The following is a 22,901-nucleotide window of genomic DNA, read 5'->3' as shown; positions in this document are numbered from 1 at the left end:
AGGGCCCGATAGTCATATTACTGTGTGAAGCAGTGGGGTTTGAACCTACAACCTTCAGGATATGGGCACAGAACCCTAGCCGGCTGAGCCACACTTTCCCTTTTCAGCTGATGTGAAGTTTCTGCTTAAAATGATCTTTACACACTAAATTCAAATGAGCATAAGGAACCTGTATTAAAATTCTGCCGTTTTTATGACCAGATTCTTCCAGTTCTTCGCTGTTGGCGTCAGTTGTGGGTAGAGCTGTCCTCGTCACGCGGAGTAACGTCTACTTTTTCGGTTTGATTTTGCAGACATTAAGCAGCAAGATGGCCTCAGAGTATAGTGAAGACAATGAAGAAGGTGAGCGGTTTATGTCTCTGTGCCGCAGCCGGGTTGTGACCCGAGTGGCTGCAGCGATGCCCGTCTCTGGCTCCCACACCCTGGCGAGGTGATGGCGGGTAGCATGGAGCTCATTAAACTGGACTTTCCATCGGAAGGCTGATGTTGCATTACTGTCAGGGCACTGTGATTTGCATGTGCAGGCTTTTGTCAAAACTCCTGCTTTAAGGGGATTTTCAATACAGTACAATGTTCTCTGTGTGTGGGGGGGGGGTGCATAGAACCTGCCTGACACCTTTGGACATGTCAGTCTACTGAGGGGATGGGCTGCTCTGGCTGCAGAAGCAGGGACAGTGTGAGAGTGAGTGGCCGCGTGAAGCCACTGTGGCCCAGTGCGTCCGCAGGGCTGAGCCACGGGGCGGCGGCCTGTAGACCAAGCTCATGTTTCCGTGTCCCTGCTTTTGCAGACGTGCAGGATGGCTGGCAGTTTCGGCCCCCGCCCAGAGGGGTGACCAGCAGTGAGGAGTACACCCTGTGTAAGAGGTAATGCTTTTTCACGCCCCCTGCATCTGTCTCTGCATTTCCCACCAGGATGATTGCCGTGGATTTTTCTGGGTCCTAAAACCCAGGGAGGGAATTCCATTGTTAGTTAAAGGGGCCCTATTCTAATTTTCACTCTTCTTAATATTATTTTAGTGGAATAGATTTACATTTTCAAAATGTTCCAAAGACACATTTTTCTCATATTGTACATCTTAGTCTGTCTATAACTCTATGAAGCACTCAAGCCCCACCCTGATGAGCCCAAGGTGCTCTGATTGGTCAACTTTCCCGATTGATCAGTTCGTCCTACACTTTCTGCCTCCTGCAGTCTGCAGACAGTCTTGCAGGTAGGCAGCCAATAAGGATTGTGTTACGAGGTGACCTCACCACATCCCAGAAGGCCTGGAATTCCAGCAAGGCATTTCAGGCAGATCAGGGAAGAGTGGTTTCTGTGATGAGTTACTCCCCTAGGTATGTACTTGGGGCCTTAAGACTTTGCACACCGTTTACATGCACATAAAGTTATATAACACACTAAAGGAAAGAGGAAATAAAGGAAAAGCGTAATAGGGCTCCTTTAAAATCTGAGGCATTTTATAACTTGTGGCTCATGCATGTGGTCTTGCATTTGTCTGTCAAGCAGCAAATCTTGTCAAACTAAATTTCAATGGGCAAGATATTTGAAAAACCACTTGGAAAATATCAAACAAGCAAGCCAGCATATGGTCTGTCACTTCATTGGTTGAGAGGACGTCTGGCAGTGCTGAGACCCTGGTGGGATTGTTGGTGTTTTCTTGCCTTCAGGCCAGGTCATTCAGACACTGGGCAGCAGAGGTGGAAAGTTCAGGTTCAGAAAGTACAGATCCAGCCCAAGATTTTATTTCAACCAAGCGGTTGAGTGAATGTGACTCTCTATGCCAAACTGGTTGGTTGAAATAAAATCTTGTCTGGATCTGTACTTTCTGAACCTGAACTTTCCACCTCTGCTGGGCATCGCATTGAACAGTATTATCTGATGCTTTTTTTAGACTGGGTTTGCTCCTTGCCCCGTGTTGCAATTTTAGCCTCTGCTAAACAGAAAGGTTAAAATGAGTATTTGCGAGCGGTTGACCACCTACGGTTGGCTCATCGTGATGTTGGGGCAGAGCGGCGATGTTGAAGGTTCTTGTGGGCCTGCACGCAGGTTCTTGGAGCAGGGCCTGTGCCGCTACGGTGCCCAATGCACGTCGGCCCACTCGCGCGAGGAGCTGGCCGAGTGGCAGAAGCGCTACGCCTCCCGCCTCATCCGCCTCAAGCAGCAGCAGGAGGGCCGCCACTTTGCCGAGAACTACATGGAGGCCCTCATTGAGAAGTGGATGAACTCCCTGTCCCCGGAGAAAGTGGTACGCCCCGGCTCCACCACGTGAACCGGCGGGGGTCAGACCCCCGTTTCCCGTCGCCTCTTCCGTTTGACCTCTAGCCGCCAAATCCAACATGCTGACTCAAATCGAATGAAGACGGAAGTAGGCAGTGCGTAGCCCGTAGGCTGAACAGCCTGAGGCGGTCGGAGCAGAGACAGCAGAGCGATGTTAAGTAAACAGACGGCCTCTGCTGAATACGCAGAATACCAGCCCGACAGCGACGAGCTCGCGAATTACCGCTGCGCTCCCTCTAGTGTTTTGAGTTCCGTGGTATCATGATATTATCTGCAGTTCATCAGCTTATACTCTGCTAAAGTATGTTTTGGATTTCTGTGTTTTACACTGTCCTGTTTGTGTTTGTGTATGTTCCATATGTCTCTGTGTATAAATAACATCGTTTTTTTGTTGTTTTTTTAAGTTGAGTGAATATTTGGATGGCGTGAGTGTGGAGCACAGCTCGGATCTCTCAGTAACCGTCACCACCAAGAAGTCGTCTCACTCCTGGACCTTCTCCCTCTTCTGCAAGGTGGGGGGCGTGTTTGATCCCGGCGCCTCCTGTTCACCTTCCATGTGCATATTAGACTAGCAGACTAGCGTGGGAAGTTTAATTCTCATGTGTCCTTGTATGAGTTAGTACATTATCCTGTTGCTTTCTGATCATGGACTATCTGCGTTTATGAGTTATGAGATATTTATACAAAGAAAAATAGCTGTCAGTTTCACTGAGAGGCCGGTTCGGATGGGTCCTGGAGACGCGGGTCGGCTCTGAGGGTGCCTGGTTCCGGTGCTGACCGTGGGCGGCGTGCTGTGCCCTGTGCTTCTCCCCCAGCCTGCGCGGATGCTGTACCGCGTCGCCCTGCTGTACGACGCCCACCGCCCACATTTTTCCATCATGGCAGTGATGGCGGGGGACTCGTCCGGCCAGACGCGGCAGGAGGTGCCCGAGGCCTGCCAGGAGTGGACCGGCGACAGCCTGGCCCAGAACGGCACGGACCACTGTGTCTATAAGGTGGAGGTGGCCTTCAGCACGGAGATCTTTGGCACCTTCCGGCAGACCATCGTCTTCGACTTTGGCTCGGAGCCAGTGCTGATGCAGAGAGTTATGGTGGATGCTGCTTCAATAGAGGGTATGTCTGCTAAGGGCTGATGTTTTCATTTTATTCCTTTTCAAAGCATTATTATTATTATTAATATAAATATAATAATAATTTTATTATGACCACCACTTTGCAAACTCCCTTTTATTGTTTTTCACCCAATGGTCATTGCTTTCTCAGTCTTCACACCAAGGGTAGTGAGACAGATATGCTCACTAGCTTCACCACAACCTCGCATGCAAAGTCCCTCATGCACAAACACTGGTCAGCCAATGAAATAGCAGAAATGAAACCGACAGAAGACCTCTCCTCTGCACTCGGGCGATGTCTGTCGAGACCGGCGTTTCGTGTGGCTTGTTAAATAACACATCATTTTGGTGTGTTTGGCATTAATCCGGCAGCAGCGGCTCGTTGACACACACCCGGCACTCGCGGACGCAGGCCTTTGTTCCAGCAGAAGCACAATCCTCACAGGCAATCCTCAGGCACACAGGACAGAACAGGACATTTTAATAACCTCGCGCCGTGATGCATCTGCACTTTCCAGCTTCTGTGCCGGTTGTTAACGCACATGCGTGTCGGGAATATGCGGTTACACGACGCTGTTCTCCACGAAGGGTGCAACATGAGTCTTGGTGAACTTTCTGTTGTATGAAAGCTGTTGTGAATTAAGTGAGAGCAGACTGGCTTTGTACTTAAATTCAGGTTGTGGAGCTGACATGTACCGAATGGTGCCAAGGTCGCTATGTCACCAAATGGTAGATGCTTCCCCCCCCCCCCATACCTGCCTGCCAGTTCTTGAGGCCCTTTAAGAGAGGGCGGGCCCTGCATGTGAGAGGTCTCGCCTTTTCATGCGTCCTCATTGGCTGATGGACACTCGTGTTTGCCAAGGCTGACACTAGGCGCTCTGTCAGGCAGAGAGGCCACGCAGAGGGTGTCACCCGCAGCAGCCCTTGATGGATCCCTGCCAGGCGGGCAGGCGACCATTAACGCCGCCCCGGCTGCCATCCTCCCGGCCTCCACGCCTGATTGGCCCCCGGGCATCATTAAAAGCAGCTGCGCTTGTCATTACGGCTCTTTGAGGCAGTCAGTAGCTCAAGGTGTTAAAGATGCAGGATCGGACGTGCGGGTCAGGAAGGCTGCCGTTTCTTAACCCCAGGAGTACCGCTCCGGGGGTGCTGAGTAAATGGCCATCCCTGTGCTCTCGCCTCTTTATGCGTGTTTCTGTGTGTCTAATGGAGCCGCGTGAAATATGAAATGATGTAAAGGTGCATTGGAATATACAGCTCTGGAAACCACAGCAAAATTTTCACTTTCCCTGTAAATATAGACCAGGGCTCTTCAAATCTGGACCTCAATTCCAAATCCAGGCCTTGTTTTCAGTTCTCCCAGGTAGTTGGTTTAATAATTACTGATTCTGATTGGTCAGAGGCTTCACACCTGGCTCACAGGTAAAGGAAGGCTGGAAAACCAGCAGTGCTCGGACCTCGAGGACCGTGATTTGAAAAACCCTGATATAGACTTTTTATGCAAACTCCAGCCTGGCTCTTCCCTGCTTCTCATTGATGAAGGGTTTCTTCCTCACTTTAGGGGACTTCGGTCCTGCTTCTAGGAGCCTGTTATGAATTGTCCTAGCAGTGCACTTGGTGTCCTTGAATGTCACCTGGTGTCATCTTCCGATTTATGAGGCACTGCCGGATAAGTTGACGGTCATCTCCGGCATTAGAAGGTCGTTCCTGCCCTCCACCTGGCTGGTTTTTGGTCATTGCCAGTGTCTCCTGCTTCACTTTGTCCTTGTGTGCTGCTGTCTTAGAAACTTTGAGCCTGGAAGCAACCTGCCGCACAGTGTAGCCTCTGCCAGCAGAACCAGGATTAAACCAGGATCAGAAAATGCAGATCTCTTAATTTTTTCCAGTGGTGTGTGTGTGTGTATACACCTTACTGTGTGTATACACACACACGTACAGGCACACAAAAGAGAGCACAGGGTAAGGCCGTTTATCTGGAGCTTCTGCAGTATTCCAGGGGGTTACCGGCGTCACTAAAGGACGGAGCCGCACGCCAGGCCACTGTGAATAAGTGTAAACCAAAGAATTCCTGTAAACCTGCACTTGTACGAATAAGGGACAAATAAAAAAGGATCTTAGAGTGTATCCGAGTTTCAGGTAACCACTTTTATAATGGGTGACAGCTCTTGAATATGTTCACTTATACATGGATTTTGTGAAATGGCAAAGTCAGAATGTATGAATGTGAAATTACATGATAATGTGTCCTGCAGCACATATTTGGTTTTCATTTTAATATAATGTATTAAGATGCAAATTCTTCACACGCATGACATATTCCTTTACAGTAGTTATGTCACAGATGGCTTAAAATAGCATTTTTCATTTTAGCGCGAGTTTAAAAAAAGGCCTCATTTTTTTCCCCCCACGTGAAAGTGTATTTCAGCAGTCAGTGTTTTTACATTTTGCATAAGGTAGCCTTTTCTGGCCTGACATTTCCTGCATTAGGTAATATGGGCTTTCATCTTATTTGCTGCTGCTTTGACAGTAGACAGGAACAGCTGTTACAGAAGGGAAAACCGGCATGTTTTGTGAGGGAAGATCCATAAAACATAAACATTATACATTTTACGACCGAGCTTATTATGATGCTACTTGTGACTTAAACAGCCCATTATTATTTCATTCTGTAGGTGGATGTGCTGCTTGTGTAATTCGTGTCATTAGCCTGAGCTACAAAACCTGCATGACGAAGCTAATATAAGCATGTCCTCTGACTCAGAGTAACCCTAATGAATTACTGAAGTGTCAGATTGCCAGCCTATGATATGTGAAATCATCAGGAAGTCACTTAATTGGCATTAACACTCCTGGTGTCTGAAAATCCCTGTCAACACAAGGTGTTCTCTCATAATGTGTTTCTTTAATTATTGCCAAATGTTTGTTCTTAAGCACATGCAAAGTATACACTACCAGCTGGCTGGAGATTAGCTATTCAACTTTTTTAAATTGATTTTCCCCCTCTAGGAATGACAGTTAACATGTGGTAAGGTATGTTGTGGAAGATAAAGCTTCTCAACACAATGGGCAGCAATACTGCCAGGGAACATTTCGCTTTTTGGTGCCGATCGCTATGGTTTGTGTTTCTGGCAAATGCAGATATTGTAGGCTTTTGGATTTTGAGACCTTTCATAGTGAGAAGGATGTTTACTGTTTTCATATTGGGTCCTATGTTTGTGCTGAGCCTAACGGTTATATGTGAAAGTTGTTTTAAAGTATTTGATTGGTTACAATATTTCCTGTTTATATGTTTTAATTGTTTGTAAGTTTGGATTTTAAACCTTTCTTTTTCCTAACAAAGTTGGACTGTTCTATACCTTGAAGATTTTTACAAAAATAAATTTGAGGTTTTTGGCCAAGTGACCCACCAGGACCCACCTTGGGGTTCACATGGATCTCATACCCGGTCACAGGTTCCGGTTCGGTACTATGCCCACTGCTGATGGCTTATTTGACCCCATAACACAACGTTTCCCAACCCATTCCTCAGTGACCCCCCAGACAGTTCATGTTTTTCTCCCTCCCAGCTTCCTGCCAGACAGTCCACATTTTTGCTCCCTTCCGGAGCTGGAAGGGAGCAAAAACATGGACTGTCTGGGATTCCTCCGACGACCAGAATGGGAAACGCTGCAATAACAGAGCGTGCTCTGTCTTCACCTTGCACAGACCTGGAGCACCTGATGCATGCTCGGCAACAGCTGCAGATGACCGCCAAGCGCTGGGACTCGTCCTGCAAGACCATTGTGGAGTTCGGGCCCAGCGAGTCCATGGAGCTGGAGCGTAGTCTACTGACCCGCTACCAGATCCCCCTCTCCGCCGACCAGCTCTTCACCCAGTCGGTCCTCGACAAGATGCTCACCAAGGAGAACTACCAGGCCCGTCTGCACGACCTGCTGTACATTGAGGAGATCGCCCAGTACAAGGAAGTCAGCAAGTAGGTGTGCCGTCCACCAGGACCCACGTCTCATCCTTTCGCCTCCATCCTGCTGAGTTCCCGTCAGTCGTGCCTGCCGATTCCCCACTTCTATGTGGCGAAGACGGTTTGTAATGTGCCAGTGACCTATTTCCGTTCCAGTTACGTTTACGCTTCACTGGTTTTTTTTCGTTGGTTTTCGTGCTCTTGCCTCGATATGCCGTCGATGAGACCGAGGGAGTTTTGGACTGCGCTCGCGTCTCCTCCATCCTTTTTAGGAATGCTTGAAGGGGGGTGGCTGCTACCTGGAGGTCTCGCTGTGGACTGCATGCTTCACCTGACTGACGGGGCTCTCTTTGTTGTACTTGCAGTATGTTTTAAAATGGCCTTCGCAGTGAAGCAAACGGCAGAAAGCCTATCGAGCTGGAATAAGGCCTCCAGTACTTTTCAGTCTTAATGCTATTTGCATATTTTTCCATGCGGCTTGATGGATCCCTTATGAATTGCATATTAGTTAAAACGTGTCTCTTCTCTGACAGCTTATTAATGTAGTTTTTCCTGTGTTTTGATACCTTTTTCCCCTCCTGTGATTCTCTGCCCAATTCATTCATTTTCAACTCTGTCACATGCTTTTGTTTGAATTAACGCCCCCCCCCCCCACACACACACACACACACACACATCAGATTGGAGATTGGGAGCTACGTTCTGATACGTCGCCCAGCACCTCTATGAAATGCGTGTGTGCCATACGCTCCTAGTGACTAATCGAATGATCCATGTATGCTACTTTAATATGATATCAGTGCAGTGGAATGCAGAAATATCAGTGCAGTAAATGAATACCGCTTTGCCATGAGTGCAGGTTTGACAGACATGGCTGCGGTTCTCCACATCCACCACTAGGTGTCAGCATAGGTCTTCATCCAATTTGGCTCGGTTCAGGGGGTCTCTGATGCGGCCCTACACTTCCTTATGGAGCTGACATCTCGGCAGGCGCGGAGGAAAGGTGCGATGAGTGATGGTGGCTTTCCCCTCCCTGTTGTGGGTGTGTGGGTCGCTGATGGGGGGGGGGGGTGGTCATACGCGGGTGATCTGACATCACTTTGTTACCCTGCTGACCTTTGATAAGTCTGCCGGCGTCTGTGTTTTGAAAGTCGAGGTGAATTGTTGGTAATGACCGACTCGTTAGAGGAGAGCAGGGCAAAGGACACTGGCTTGTGGAAATGTGTGTGTCTTTTAAATGGGGAGCTGGTGGCTATTTCTTAGGAGAATCTCTTCAGCATCTCTAAGACTTGAAGCGCGCGCGCGCTTGTTGAATTGAAGTGATTTGCAGCCTCTGTGCTAATTCACCTCCTGCTGCTCCGTGTAACGAGGCTGCAGCCTGGTGGGGTCGTTATGGGAAGCCCCCCCCCCCCGTGCGGATTATGGCCGGACAGGAGCCGTCACGCCACCCGTCAGTCAGCGGTACAGCGCTAACGGCCCCAGCCGTGCCCCACTGCTGATTGCTGGCTCCAGGCGATTGTTGTCTGATCGTTTATTCTCAACTGTCTCAATGCCGTGAGTCCAATCCCTACTGTGTCTTGTGAGAACTTTGGGGTAATTAGGAATTTTTCTCTCTCCCCCCCCCCCCCCGTAACTGTGAATTTGAACAGCACGTTAAGCAGTTTTTTGAAGCCTTCTCAAAAAGCGAACGATGGCAGTGACAGGTTTTCTCGCAGCACACTGACAAGCCATGTATGTGCACATGTGCGCCCCCTACAGGTTTAACATCAAAGTGAACCTGCAGCTGGTGACGAGTTTCATGCTGACCGGCGTCTCGGGCGGCGCCAAGTACGCCCAGAATGGGCAGCTGTTCGCCCGCTTCCGGCTGACGGAGACGCTGTCGGAGGACACGCTGGCCGGCCGGCTGGTCATGACCAAGGTGAACTCCGTGCTCCTGCTGCCCCTGGGGCGTGAGCGGGGGGGCCAGCCCCCCGGGGCCAAGGAGAGGGTCTACGAGGCCGTCATCGAGGAGAAGACCAAGGACTACATCTTCCTCCGTATCTGCAAGGACTGTTGTGAGGAGCTGCATCTGCAGCCGGACCGGGAGCTGCAGGTACGTGGCATCGCCCCGTTGGCTGAGCCATACTCGACAAATGTTCTGTGGACCAATCGGGTCAGGTGGTTAAGACAAATTGTGGTTGTGCGGTTTGCCCTCATGCTTTTGTGCTGCGATTTCTACATGGAACAGGATGAGTATTGGTTACAGCTGTCCTGAGAAGGTGTTTAATGAAATCCTGGGAAGCAGTTAATACCATTTCCAGAAAACAAATCCCCCTGCCTTGTGTGAGTGACTGAGCCCCGCATCAGAGACACGGGTTTTTATCTGCTGAGTTTCTGCCTGGAGGCATAACCTGTCCATCATCTTCGGGATTGAGATCAGGAGTGGTGGGGGGAGGGGGGGGTCACGGAACCACATTGCTCTGTCCTGTCCTGTTAGCAAACATAAAGGGTTTTATATTAGGTACAGATTAGGTTTTCCCCTCCGGCTACAGGCTGGGGGCCTCAGGAGAGCAGTGGGTCCGGCCTACGGCCGTGAATTTAAGTAGCTTATTTCAGAATAAATGCTTAAGCTATCAAGTATTCAGGTGTTTTACATGTGAGGAATTCTGTCTGACTTGCATTTGTACGTAGCACAGTGCTGTGGGTTGTCCCGCCCGCGAGGCTTTACTTCTGTTTCGAGTGCCTGTGAGCTTCTGCCTGTGAGCTTCTGCCTGTTACTGTCTTTCTGTGAGTTTTATACCCATTTCTCACGGTGTTCATCAGACACACCATGCTGGCACAGAACAAGTCTGCTGATTGTTTACTCCAGTTAAATGTTCAGGTTGGCTTTTGCAAACTTTCCACTTTGCGCTGACACTGGAGACTGACACCCCCCCCCCCCACCCCCCCCCACCATTGTCACCCCCCCCCACCATTGTCACCCCCACCTTCGCCCTCCCAGGTGGAGCTGCAGTTCCAGCTGAACCGGCAGCCCCTCTGTGAAATGCACTACGCCCTGGACCGCATCAAGGACAACAGCATCCTGTTCCCTGACACCAGCATGACTCCCACAATCCCCTGGAGCCCCAACAGGTAGTGACCTCCCTCGCGCCGTGTCGAGCGGCACAGCGACGCCGCCCGTCCGTCCGTCCGTGTCCCCCATACGCTTCGCCCTGTACAGGCGCTGGTGCTGGCGATCGGCGGCTCGTTTGGCTGCACGCTGGCACTGCATGGTAATTAATGATTAAAGTCTAACTGGAGTGGCCCTTGGTGTCATTCGGCCCGCGGGTTGCCATGTTGTGCTGTTACCGGGCAGTTTTTCAGCCACTGTGACATAGCAACTTGAAGCTCACTGTGGAATGTGCAGCGTCACTGAAAAGGGGTTTGACAGGGGGGGGGGGGGCGCCACCTTCTTGAACCTGTACTGATATTACTGCTTCAGGGGGGACTGTCATTTTGCAGGTGTCATAACTGAAGTTCCTCCCCATGAATAAATATGAGCAGGACCTGTTTAGCTACCTCAGTGGGAAGTGGGCAGAAAATCAAAAGAATTATGGTAAATTCTTATGGCTGTAAATCATGTGCTGTACCTTTAACACAAAGCCTTGTAGTGTTGCATTTGCTGGGCCTGCACGTGATAAGGTGATATGAGAGATGGCAGCTCCCCGTGTTGTCGCCTGCTTTAGCAGCACATCTTCAAGGCCTCATGGTGTCGGGCAGGTCCCCAGCATGCCTCTCTTCATCTGGGTCACACGAGCTCTGTCTGGACTGGAACGTGTCGAAGCCGGAAATGGCTAATTGTGTTACTCGATGGCAGCTGAGCAGCGTAAAACGATCAAAAGAAAGATTGTGGATGGAGATGTTCTTGAGGACAAAAGCAGGTGTTTAAGGCTTGTTTTTTTTCCCTCATGTTTCAAGGGGGTTATAGAGTAATTCTAATGCCACCAGCCATGGCTAATATTGCCCCTGGTTTGTGGTCTGCTGTGGCAGTTTGTGCACCAATGCTTTGTGGGGTCTCGTCCGCTCTGTTCTGTGCTGTATCCTTGGGCTTCCAGGTGAGTGACTACCTCGGATTGAATGGGCCGTTTCAGTCATCAGGTAGCTGTTTCTCTGACTGCAGGACAGGTGCCCATACGGTGGGGATCTGTGAGCGAGCGGGCACCAGCCAGTGTGCCCGATCTCCAGGTGTTCTGCTTTGATTTTTCGGGTGCAGGGAGCTGTGGCAGGCGCGTCCTTGTGAAAGTCGGAGGCACCACCGCTGACTGTGGCAGCTCTGATGTGTGTGTGTGTGTGTGTGTGTGTGTGTGTGTGTGTGTGTGTGTGCACGCGTGGCCCTGGACGGCGCCGCTGTGCTCCTTTCACGCGGCCGGGCCTGACGGAGAATCACACTTGGTGACTCTGCCTTCAGAGAGTCACCTTGTCAGAGTGCCCGTACCTTCAGGTGCAGTAAGATCATGGTATTTTAGTAACATTCTTATTACATCGAGGGTGGCACCGTGCCGACGCGGGTGGGACAGTTTCCTCACACCTCCAGGCCTGGGGGTTTGAATTCCCACCATGGATCCCCTGGGTACTCGAGTGGCCTCCCACAATGCAAAAATGTGGTTAGATTTGGCGTCTGTAAAGTGCCCATTGTGTAAACCCGATGACAACGTTTCCTCACCTTTCCCCTCCATCAGATTCCCCATCAGACATTAACTGAATGTTTTGTATCTCTGAATTCTGGGATTCTGTGCAACATCATTCACGTCATTTACAACTAGGAAATAATGCTATAGGTCTCTATTAAACATCTTTGCTCATACTATTTTAAGGCACAATAGAAGCACATCAATATAAACGATATTGTCTCATCTTGTGTCTCATTTGAAAAATATATCGATATGCAGTCAAAAATCAGCCCTAGTGCCCACCCTGCAATGGACAGACATTAACTCCAGTGTGTTCCCTTCTCACAGTTCATTCTGGGATTGGATTCAGGCTCAGTTTGACACTGTACTTGATAAAGTGTAGGTCAGTGTTGAGACCGGAACTCTATTTTAAAATCCATTCATCTGTCTCATCTTACAGCCACTCACTCAGGACAGGGTCCCAAGATTCGCACCCACGACCTTGGACGTGTGAGACTTACGGTAGTGCGCTACCCATAACATAGAATCTCCATGTGCCATTTATCTTAACAATAGTAAGCAAGCTTTGCTGTCCTGTATACAGTCATTGACAGCATCAGTGGGGGGGCTCAAAGGAATTTCCATGACTTAATGAGTCTCTCTTTTGACCTCTTTGGGCCCCCCCCCCCCCCCGATCAGGATGACTGGCAGGAATGGTAGAGGGCAGAATTTCAACATGCTTCCGTCTCGTGGTGCAAATGAAGCAGTCGTATGCATTGCCTTTGATGTCTTCCCCTTCACCTTCATCTCTGCTGGTGGCAACGAGAGATGAAAAGAGCAGATATTTCATCTTGCTCAGTCTGAGCAGAGTTGATTGCCGGGGCATCCAGGCAGCCAGCCCATACGGTAATGAGGATCCTAATGTTAGTGCGTCGCTCTAGTATGCCAGATCTATGTTTTGTATAGCTCTCCGGTCGATTCTCAGGGCGCACTTGTAAAGGTAGCTTTTGTAATGCAACCAACTCCGTGATTTATCTTTGACCTGGAAGGGCGAGAGGCTTGAAGAAATTGATCCGGTCACAGGTGTTTCTGCTTCTGTGTCAAAAGTGGAATCCTTAGGAGCTCTCATGGGGTTTTAGGGTGGGAGCAGGACTGCCTGTGTATGTGCAGGCTGCCTCTGTGTCTCACCCCCCCTCCTCGCGATCAACAGGCAGTGGGACGAGCAGCTGGACCCCCGGCTGAACGCCAAGCAGAAGGAGGCCATCCTGGCTATCACCACGCCCCTCTCCATCCAGCTGCCCCCAGTGCTCATCATCGGGCCGTACGGGACGGGCAAGACCTTCACCCTGGCTCAAGCGGTCAAGCACATCCTGAAGCAGCAGGAGAGTAGGTGGGTGTGACCGCGCAGCTCTGTGACATCAGCTCACTCGGCATGTGCGAGAGGGGAGGAGCTTGTGTTGGCAATGTCAGCACGTCACTGGCCGCAGATGTAAGGAAGAATCGTACGACTTTCTTAGGCTTTTAACTTATCTAAAGCGCCGGCTTATGTGCAACAAACTGCTTTGCAAGCTACCAAACACAGTTTGGGTTCATAAAGGCTCTGAAGGAACGGACTATTTGCAGTCGACCAGTCCACACAGCTTCTCCATTCTGATCGAATTTGGATAAAGGCCATGATTTCAGAATCTATCTGGATGTGAGGCCGTATTTTGGCTGGCTGGGGCAAAACTCAGGACGCTAGCAGCGTGGAGAACTGACGCCATCCGACACAGACGAAGCATTTTAATATATGCATACTTTGGAAAGGGTGGAACACACTCTTTTGTCCCCTGTTTTAATATAACAGGTTAGCTAAGCAGCCCTAGCGATCTTAGCTTTTTGGGTGTAAACCGCATTCTGGGAGCTGCGTGAAATACAGATGACACTTTAAGGGTTAAATATTCTCTGAGTCGCTAGTTTTTTCTTCCAGGAGATTCTTTAACGATAAGCGTCGCGTTTCACTTGAGATGAGAGGAAATCTTCTGTGGGGCGGCTTTTAGGATTAGCTGTGATTTTACAGTCGCTGCTGTGGTTCTGTGTTAAAATTTGCAAATCCTAAATGCAGTAATTATTCAGTCAATCATTTCGTTAAATGGCATTTAAAAGAAAAGGCTTTAGCTCTGGATTTCTGATTTGTAATGGAGAAATAAACAGAGCCCAATCCATTCTTGTTCAGCCTCATTTTTGGCACCACAGTGAAGAATGCACTTTTAATATTTCAGATGTTCACTTTCACTTTAATTAATGACAGTTCTTACTGATGGTATTACAAGTAAATGATGCATTTACATTGCAAAAGTTGTGAAAATCAACAGATGGCGCTGTTCTGCATTATATTTGAAGAAAGAAAGGTAGATAATGGGTGTGTAGGGTTTGGGTGCAGGGAGCATCATGCTTGCGCCCCCTGCTGGCATGAGCCCAAAATGCAGTAGCCTCAGAGGGTGTTCTGTGATCTGCCTAGAGCGCCCCCTATGCCTCGTGGATATTAAAGATGGCACCTGCTCTCTTTCCAGGGTCCTCATTTGCACTCACTCCAACAGCGCTGCTGATTTGTACATAAAGGACTATCTACACCCATATGTCGAAGCGGGCAACTCGCACGCCAGGCCACTCAGGTGAGGGGGTTTTCCTTTTTTTGGAAAGAGCCGTGTAAAATAGGCCCACGGTACCAGGTGGGGGAGGGGGCAGCTCTCATGTGGAGGAAATAAGTGTCTATGCGTGGGGTTCCAGTCACGAGGCTTGTTTGTGCTTAATCATGAGCGGTGGGGGCAGGGTGACCCGCCTCCGATGGTTTTTATGCTGTGGAAAAATCAGACTAATTTTAGTCCTCCCAGGTTCTGTCAGCGCTTGTTTATGTGCTTAAACAGCAAGAGGTTTTTTTTTCTCCCTGCCGTTCTGGCCTGTTTGTAGCCCCGTTCTTCCGTTTAAGTGGACGGGCCTGGCTGACACACGTCAGCCTGCTGTCCCACCCCCATGCTCCCCTCCCTGTACCCGTGGCTTTCTCCTCTTGCTTCCACCCAGGAATTTCCCTCAACATCGAGCTGAGCTCAATTACTGTGTTTTCCCCCATCAGAAAGGAACATTCTGGCAGTCTGATCCCATTTGGTGTCTAAAATGAGCGGATGCTCTGGGGTTTGCGTACCGAAAGTGGCATTTTGAGATGGGCGTCGATTGACGGGCCCAGTGCCCAGGTCCATAGCCGCCTGCGTCCGGGTCGGTTCGGCTTGTCCTGGGCAGCCTGTAGGCCTCACTCCCGGCCTCGGGTCACCAGGAGCCTGACCGCCGGTTCTGCCTCCCTTCCTCCCCAGGGTGTACTTCAGGAACCGGTGGGTGAAGACCGTCCACCCCATCGTGCAGCAGTACTGTTTGATCTCAAGCACACAGTTCACTTTCCAGATGCCCGAGCGAGAGGACATCATCAAGCACAGGGTGGTGGTGATGACCCTCAGCACCTCCCAGTATCTGTGCCAGCTGGACCTGGAGCCAGGTAGGAGCCTCTGTACTCTTGTGACATCCAAATGGGACCGTTCAGAGATGAACGGAATCATTTCCACCATAAAATTCACAATTATGATAATGCTTTGGATTTGTGAAGGAATGTTCCTCCACGCGTGTGTCTTCATTGGGCCTGAAAACACACATGTTTTGGTAATGTAGCCCCCCCCCGAATTTGAACTCCGTAAAGTCCATAAAAAGACCCTAAAACCCAAAACAATTTGTCAGGAGAAGCTAATAACGGGTTTTACTGTGTCAGCTGAGAGGTTTGTCTGTTGCTTGGAAACACCATCTGTGTTTCTAATACACTTCACATCATTAGCTCCTGCCTCATCTCCCCTCGCAGTGCGTTCGCTGTTGATGAAGATCTGATTTCGATGAGCCTTTTGGGGGCCCGTGGATCCTTCATGTTTGTAGTGAATCACAGATTCTGGGCCGGCCGGCCAAGCTGCCCTGGTCCTCCTCTTGTATCTTTGATTTGCTCAGTTGCCCCGTTTTGAAAAGCTGCCTGTTGCTGAGAGATATACCCCCTCCGCCCATCTCTAGCAGCATTTCAGGGTGGGGGTGCATCACACTAAAGTCTGTAAGATCCCCCCACCCCCTGTCCGTCCGTTTCGGCTGTGGTTGCTTCACTGCGCGGGTGTTAGCGCCACTGCTAACGTGGTTTGCGAATAGCTCCTGGAAATGCAAAGCGGCTCTCAGGTGCCTTGTCGTGCACCTAAACCACAGGTGCTGTGTTCGTGGTGCCTTCTCGCCTCGTCTCTCGGTAAGCGCCGTTCTCGGTGCCTTTTCGTCTGGCCTCTCGGTAAGCGCCGTTCTCGGTGCCTTCTCGCCTCGTCTCTCGGTAAGCGCCGTTCTCGATGCCTTCTCGCCTCATCTCTCGGTAAGCGCCGTTCTCGGTGGCTTCTCGCCTGGCTTCTCGGTAAGCGCCGTTCTCGGTGCCTTTTCGCCTGGCCTCTCGGTAAGCGCCGTTCTCGGTGCCTTTTCGCCTGGCCTCTCGGTAAGCGCCGTTCTTGGTGCCTCCTCGCCTGGCCTCTCGGTAAGCGCCGTTCTCGGTGCCTTCTCGCCTCGCCTCTCGGTAAGCGCCGTTCTCAGTGCCTCCTCGCCTGGCCTCTCGGTAAGCGCCGTTCTCGGTGCCTCCTCGCCTGGCCTCTCGGTAAGCGCTGTTCTCGGTGCCTCCTCGCCTGGCCTCTCGGTAAGCGCCGTTCTCGGTGCCTCCTCGCCTCGCCTCTCGGTAAGCGCCGTTCTTGGTGCCTCCTCGCCTCGCCTCTCGGTAAGCGCCGTTCTTGGTGCCTTCTCGCCTGGCCTCTCGGTAAGCGCCGTTCTTGGTGCCTTCTCACCTTAGCGTGCGGTAAGCAGTGTTCACAGTGTTTGCAGTGCCTTCTCGCTTCCGACTGTCCAGCTAATGAAAGCTGGCCCTCGACGGTTGAGGATAAACTGAGGCGGAGACTTTGCGTTTTTAGGGTGGGGAGGCAGCTTTCGTGAGCAAGTGGATTGCGAGGGGGGAAGAGCTCTGATTAGAGTGTCCTTCTCTGTGTGAAACTTGCGTGGCTGCACAGATTTACTTACTCTAACTGCATGTGTCTGTTCATTTACTTGCATTCAGACACTTGCTTGTATATTTATGTCATAATGTGAGATGGTCATAATTACCCCTCATTGCCTTGAGGACCATAGACTAAGAGAGGAGTGAATTTTCCACGGAGGGTTCAGTCTCTGCCGTGTGCTTGGTTTTGTTCCTTTGATGCATAAGCAAACATCAGCCTGGTCTCCATTCATCGCCGCACCCCGTGGAGGCCTCTGGCCGTTAGTGTCACATCTTTCCCTCCCGTCTGAAGGTCTCTTCACCCACATCCTGCTGGATGAAGCCGCTCAGGCCATGGAGTGTGAGACCATCATGCCTTTCGCCTTAGCCAGCAAGAGCACCCGGATCGTCCTGGCGGGAGACCACATGCAGGTAAATGATGTGTGGGGCGGAGCCTGGGCGTTACTGCTGCAGCCTCTGATTTGGTTAAGTCTTGGGTCTGTGTTGTATTAAGATAATGAATTGCTCCTATATGTGTCATGCATGTATGTAGAGCTGGTGCTGTGTAGCAGTGCAGCCTCACAGTTTCAGGGTCTGTGGTTCTCTGTGGAGTTTCTGTGCTCACTTCCTGAGAGTACTCCAGTTTCCTCCTGCTATCCAGAAGCATGAAGTTAGGTTTCTCGAAATTGACTATAGTACGAGGTTGTGAAAGTATGAAATTAAATTATGAAATTACCCTTTACCATCTGGTACAAGTATAGGTACAAGTATAGGTACATGTTTACAGGTGAGAGTGCAAAGTCAGCCATATATCCGGCACCTCTGGGGCATCTTTCCAGGGGGTTAAGGGCTTCGCCCAAGTACCCACTAGTGATGCGATTCTTCTGCCAAGTTTGGGATTTGAACCAGTGACCTTCTGACCTGTGTCTCTGCCTTTTGATGAACTGACATGCTATCCTGGGCATACCCCTGCCTTGTGCTCTGTGCTTCCAGGACTCTGAGGCTGATTAAGTGGTTATTTAAGAAAGAAGGATTGAAATGCCATCATCAGTTTGCATTTACAAGCTGTAGTCCAGTGTTCCTGCCGATTTAAGTTTGCGACTTGTTAACTGGGAACGTTTCCTGGGTCCGGCTGTCTTCAGTCACTCATTATCGATCAGCCTTGGCTCAGCGAGGCGAGACTGCCATTCTGAAAAGAAGGGGCCCAAATCCCCTGTTTCTCCTGCGCTGAGCAGCCAGTCTGACAGAATGACGGGGTGCACAGCCCTGTTTAACGCCGTCTGATCGGTCATGATGTACAGGACCGTTTCGGGAACACGTCCTCCACGGGGAGGGTCCTGGGAGTTCCACGCGATAACGGCTTCGCCTGTGCCAGTGTCTTCCTATGGGAAGGGCCAATGAAAAGTGCTTTGTGGTGTCAGTCCCCTTGCTGAATTCACTCTGCTCTCCCTCATCCTGAGTCTTTCCATCCATCTCTTATTTGCCTCCCTTCACTCTTTACTCTTCAGCATGCTTGTTGCCAAGGTTTATGGAGTCCCCCGCTCTCTCTCTCCCTCCCTCCCTCCCTCTCTCTCTGCTTGTCAGGTTTGTTGTCATCACTGGATGTGTCTGTATTTATTTTTTCACTCGTCAGGCTCTGAATGTTAGGTAGAGATTGTCTTCACTCGGGTTTTTAAGGTGACTGAACCTGTTTTATCTTGTTTGTGAGGCCCCTCTATGGGGTCTTCCTGGCTTGAGGCCTGTTGAGGATCCCAGCCTGAGTGCTCCTTGAATATGATCCAGGCCAAACCCTAACCAATCTGCAGTCACCAGTGTTAGCCAGTCAGCCTTAATCTGTCACCTGAAGGTGTAGATGAGGTGAAACATGTCTCTGTGCAGCAGCACTGAAGCCGGTGCAGATACCAGGACGTGTCGTCCTCGGGAGAATGAGCCTGCTGGTGCCCGTCAGTGCCGCGGCACCTTGAGCCTGCTGGTGCCCGTCAGTGCCGCGGCACCTTGAGCCTGCTGGTGCCCGTCAGTGCCGCGGCACCTTGAGCCTGCTGGTGCCCGTCAGTGCCGCGGCACCTTGAGCCTGCTGGTGCCCGTCAGTGCCGCGGCACCTTGAGCCTGCTGGTGCCCGTCAGTGCCGCGGCACCTTGAGCCTGCTGGTGCAGATTGAGAGATGCATTTTGCCCATCGTTCAATCAACGAGTGTGTTTCTGCTGATGCTCGCAAAGCCCTTGAGGTGCTTTTCTGAACCCCGCCCCCGCAGCTCAGCCCGTTCGTGTACAGCGAGTTTGCCCGGGAGCGGAACCTGCACGTGTCGCTGCTGGACCGTCTGTACGAGCACTACCCCGCAGAATACCCCTGCCGCATCATGCTGTGTGAGAACTACCGCTCCCATGAGGCCATCATCAGGTAAGGCGCCTGACGCCCCCAACCCCCCACCCACCACTGCTCCCGAGATGACCCGCATCTGCCCTCCCCCCTGTGTCGTTCCGGTGTCTGGCAGCTCTTGTTCCCATGCTCGTTCCCAAAAAGTTAAGTCTTTGGAAGTGAAATGGAATGCGCAGACTGACCTTGATTTGTCTGCCGAAGTGTTTAAAGGATAATTAATACAAAGGCTGTGTGGATGAAGGAGGGGGGAGCGGGGGGCAGCCCGCTCGCATGCGCACGCACGCACACGCACACGCACACACACACGCGCACAGAGCATCTGTTTGCCCTGCCGCTTTTTGCATAAAATCTGCATATCTATCACCTATCAACACATTCCGCCTGCATTCTGACAAATTAACGGGTCGCTTTTCTGTGAGAGTGGCGCCGCTCCCGCGGAGGGCTGGGCCGCTGTTTGTGCGCGGGGGGGCGTGCGTGTGAGCCTCCCTCGGCTCTGCGGGCACAGCCCGCCACAAACAAAGGCATACAGGCAGCAAGGCCCTCGGCGGATCGCGGGGCCACACCCTGCGGGATTCTCACGCACTGCGGCCGGTCGTTCCAGCCGGTCCTGATGCGGTACAGTGGTAAAATAGCGGTTGGGTGCCGGGTGTACGTGTGATGTGTGGGTGTAGGTAGCCCGTCCCCAGCTAACAGCGGCCGTTACTCCAACAAAGCGGGTTAATTGGCTTGGGAAATAAGGCTTGGGGGCAAAGCCACTTAGTCATACTGTTAATTTCAATGCTATGTTATGGTTTCCTTCTCCTGGTGTCAGTTATCATGCTAGCCGGGTATGGCTAACTCCCTCCCCCCCCCGCCCCCCCAGCTATACATCAGAGCTGTTCTACGACGGCAAGCTGATGGCCAGTGGGAAGCAGCCCTCTCACAAAGACTTCTACCCACTGACCTTCTTCACCGCACGGGGGGAGGACGTGCAGGAGAAGAACAGCACCGCCTACTACAACAACGCCGAGGTAACCCCGTCTGCTCAGCTCAGCACGTGGAATGTTCTGGAAGAGACCGCTGGCGTCCGTTTTGCAAGTGTGAGCTGTTATTTAGCGGCTGGGAGCTTTCCAAGAAATAAAACTCTAATGTTCTCATTTAGGAGTGACATTTATCTCAGGATCACTTGATGAAAAGCCAGATGAACCACCTTTTCCAGCTGTTTTTTTGGGTCGTGTCCCCCCGCCCCCAGTCACAGGCAGAGATGGGTGTGTGTCCCGTCTCCACAGGTGTTTGAGATCGTGGAGCGGGTGGAGGAGATGCGGAAGAAGTGGCCGGTGGCCTGGGGAAAGCTGGACGAGGGCAGCATTGGCGTGGTGTCCCCTTACGCCGACCAGGTCTTCCGGATCCGGGCCGAGCTGCGAAAGAAGAGGATGCCGGAGGTCAGCGTGGAGAGGGTGCTGAACGTGCAGGGTGAGCCGCTGGGGGGGGCCGAGGGACCTTACGCACCGTTCACACGCGGGTGACGAAGGGTTGCCAGAAATTGCCAGCACTACTGCCGCACGCTAATTAATGACAGCTGCCTCGGTCTGTTTGAGCTCCTATTGGGCTCAGGGTGTTTCCCATGTGCAGTGTGGAGGAGGCTGCAGCAAGAGCAGATAGATGTGAGGAGTCACTCATGAGGACAGGCCAGCATGCATCTCTGTGCATAATCGAGGCTCTTTATTGACCTTAACAGAGACAAGGCTCAGACGTGCCTCCAAGCTCTGTTAGAAAGTAATAAAGAGGAGTCGTGGAAGAGAGCCAGAGACTCTGTAGAGGAAAGGTGTGACGCCCTGGGGGTGGGGGGTGTCTCCGCCTTCAGGCAAGCAGTTCCGGGTGCTGTTCCTGAGCACGGTACGCACGCGGCACACCTGCAAGCACAAGCAGACGGCTATCAAGCGCAAGGAGCAGCTGGTGGAGGACTCCACGGAGGACCTGGACTACGGCTTCCTTTCCAACTATAAGCTGCTGAACACGGCCATCACACGGGCCCAGTCCCTGGTGGCTGTGGTGGGAGACCCCATTGCGCTCTGCTCTGTGGGCAGGTGCAGGTCAGTACCTTTTTCTTGTATATTTGAACTTTTGCCCTGTCCTCCCCCCCCCCCCACCCATATGTCCAAGGGCCTTTGAGGCTCAGGCTTCTGGTCAGGTGTCTGAACCAGCCAAAGGCCGGCATCCCTCTTGCTGCCTCTCGTTTACTGAGAGATGGGGAGGCGGAGCTTCCTCATAGCGGGGACCCTTTTTATCATCATTACCTGCTGATGCTAACAGAAGCTCCCAGTTTAGGGCCCGCACAGTCCTGCCAAACGCACGACTCCGCTGGTCCCGGTCCAGTGCGGAAACCCTGTCGGCTGGTCTCCTGCAGCAGGCCTGGCTGCGGTGGGGACACAGAGGACCTGCTGGACAGGAACCGGAAGGTGGCAATTTGTGGCAATATGCCGGGGTAATTTGTGGGGGGGGAGGGGGGGCTGGTTCTGAGTTGCTGGAGCAGTTTAATGTTGGGGGGGGGGGGGGGGAGTGGATTCTGAGCCCTAGCTGGCCTGAAGGACACATTCCTCATTTGTAAACTTAGGCTGCTGCAATTTTCCTGGTTTGGGGGGGGTGGCTGGCGGGCTGGCACACACTGGTCCCAGCTGCAGCGCCCCGGTCACCATGGAAACTGCCATTTGTCAGCCAATCGCAACTCAGCTGGTGGTGGCAGTTTCGGAAATGTCAGCCAGAGAGGCTCCAGTCGAATCCTCGTGGGTAATATGGGGGGGGTCGGGCGGGGTTGGCCCACAGAAGCGTGGGGGGGGGCACCCGTCGATCACACTCATCTTTTCAAAACAGGACGGAAGCTTGCGGATGGGTAGAGACAGGGCATTGCTGCGTGTTGGGGTGACCACCCCCTACAGGGATTCCCAGGAGTGTGTCTGAACTTTCTTACTGGTGCCAGAACTGTGGTGGATTGCTGGTACTGTAAAATGACAGCTCACGCTTCCCGTAATCCCCCAGAGCATTAACGCTCACACCGCCGCTGGCCTGAATCATGCAGGGTCGAAAGATGCAGTGAAAAGGTGTGATGATGGGCAATTAAGTCTTAAGAGCTCGGGGATGGATGAACCGGATCTTACAGGCCGCCGCGGATCGATTCCCGCGTACGGAGTGGGACTGCGAACGCCACTGGCCTCACTGCCCCGCGGCGACAGTGCAGAGCCTTGGGCACAGTGCCGACCAGACCTCCCTCTGCACAAAATACCCTCAGGAATTGTTTGCCTTGGTGATTCTGCTGTGAAATACCTGCCTTGTTCTGCTGCCTCTTTTGTCCTTCTCCCTCTGAGCGTCCGCGGTAAGGCGGTATGGAGGTCTCATTAAAGCACCATCACCAAGCCCTTTCTGTTACAGTTTTCCTTTGCTTCCGCCGGCTGTTTGAGCGCGAGTCTGTCTCCAGGAGGCTCTTAATTGTGTATTTTCAGCGGCTCCTCATGAG

At 51.7% G+C, this 22,901-nt stretch overlaps 1 protein-coding gene across 3 annotated transcripts in view; it reads left to right on the top strand.

The window, feature by feature from the left end:
* helz (helicase with zinc finger) overlaps positions 1 to 22,901 on the top strand; it is a 43,497-nt gene that overhangs the window by 7,174 nt on the left and 13,422 nt on the right. For all 3 annotated transcript variants that reach the window (XM_023820388.2, XM_023820371.2, XM_023820378.2), the window contains exons 6-21: positions 294 to 342; positions 789 to 864; positions 2,048 to 2,246; positions 2,683 to 2,790; positions 3,094 to 3,391; positions 7,096 to 7,363; positions 9,107 to 9,440; positions 10,329 to 10,459; positions 13,187 to 13,366; positions 14,529 to 14,630; positions 15,324 to 15,502; positions 17,349 to 17,467; positions 19,287 to 19,432; positions 20,274 to 20,421; positions 20,680 to 20,863; positions 21,255 to 21,483. In XM_023820388.2, the coding sequence (XP_023676156.1) occupies positions 294 to 342; positions 789 to 864; positions 2,048 to 2,246; positions 2,683 to 2,790; positions 3,094 to 3,391; positions 7,096 to 7,363; positions 9,107 to 9,440; positions 10,329 to 10,459; positions 13,187 to 13,366; positions 14,529 to 14,630; positions 15,324 to 15,502; positions 17,349 to 17,467; positions 19,287 to 19,432; positions 20,274 to 20,421; positions 20,680 to 20,863; positions 21,255 to 21,483 (2,750 nt within the window). The remainder of the gene's footprint in view (positions 1 to 293; positions 343 to 788; positions 865 to 2,047; positions 2,247 to 2,682; positions 2,791 to 3,093; positions 3,392 to 7,095; positions 7,364 to 9,106; positions 9,441 to 10,328; positions 10,460 to 13,186; positions 13,367 to 14,528; positions 14,631 to 15,323; positions 15,503 to 17,348; positions 17,468 to 19,286; positions 19,433 to 20,273; positions 20,422 to 20,679; positions 20,864 to 21,254; positions 21,484 to 22,901) is intronic.

The sequence above is a fragment of the Paramormyrops kingsleyae genome, chromosome 5 (assembly GCF_048594095.1).
Source record: "Paramormyrops kingsleyae isolate MSU_618 chromosome 5, PKINGS_0.4, whole genome shotgun sequence".
NCBI lineage: Eukaryota > Metazoa > Chordata > Actinopteri > Osteoglossiformes > Mormyridae > Paramormyrops > Paramormyrops kingsleyae.
The sequence above is the reverse complement of the archived record's forward strand: the minus strand, read 5'-3'. Positions and strand labels throughout refer to the sequence as shown.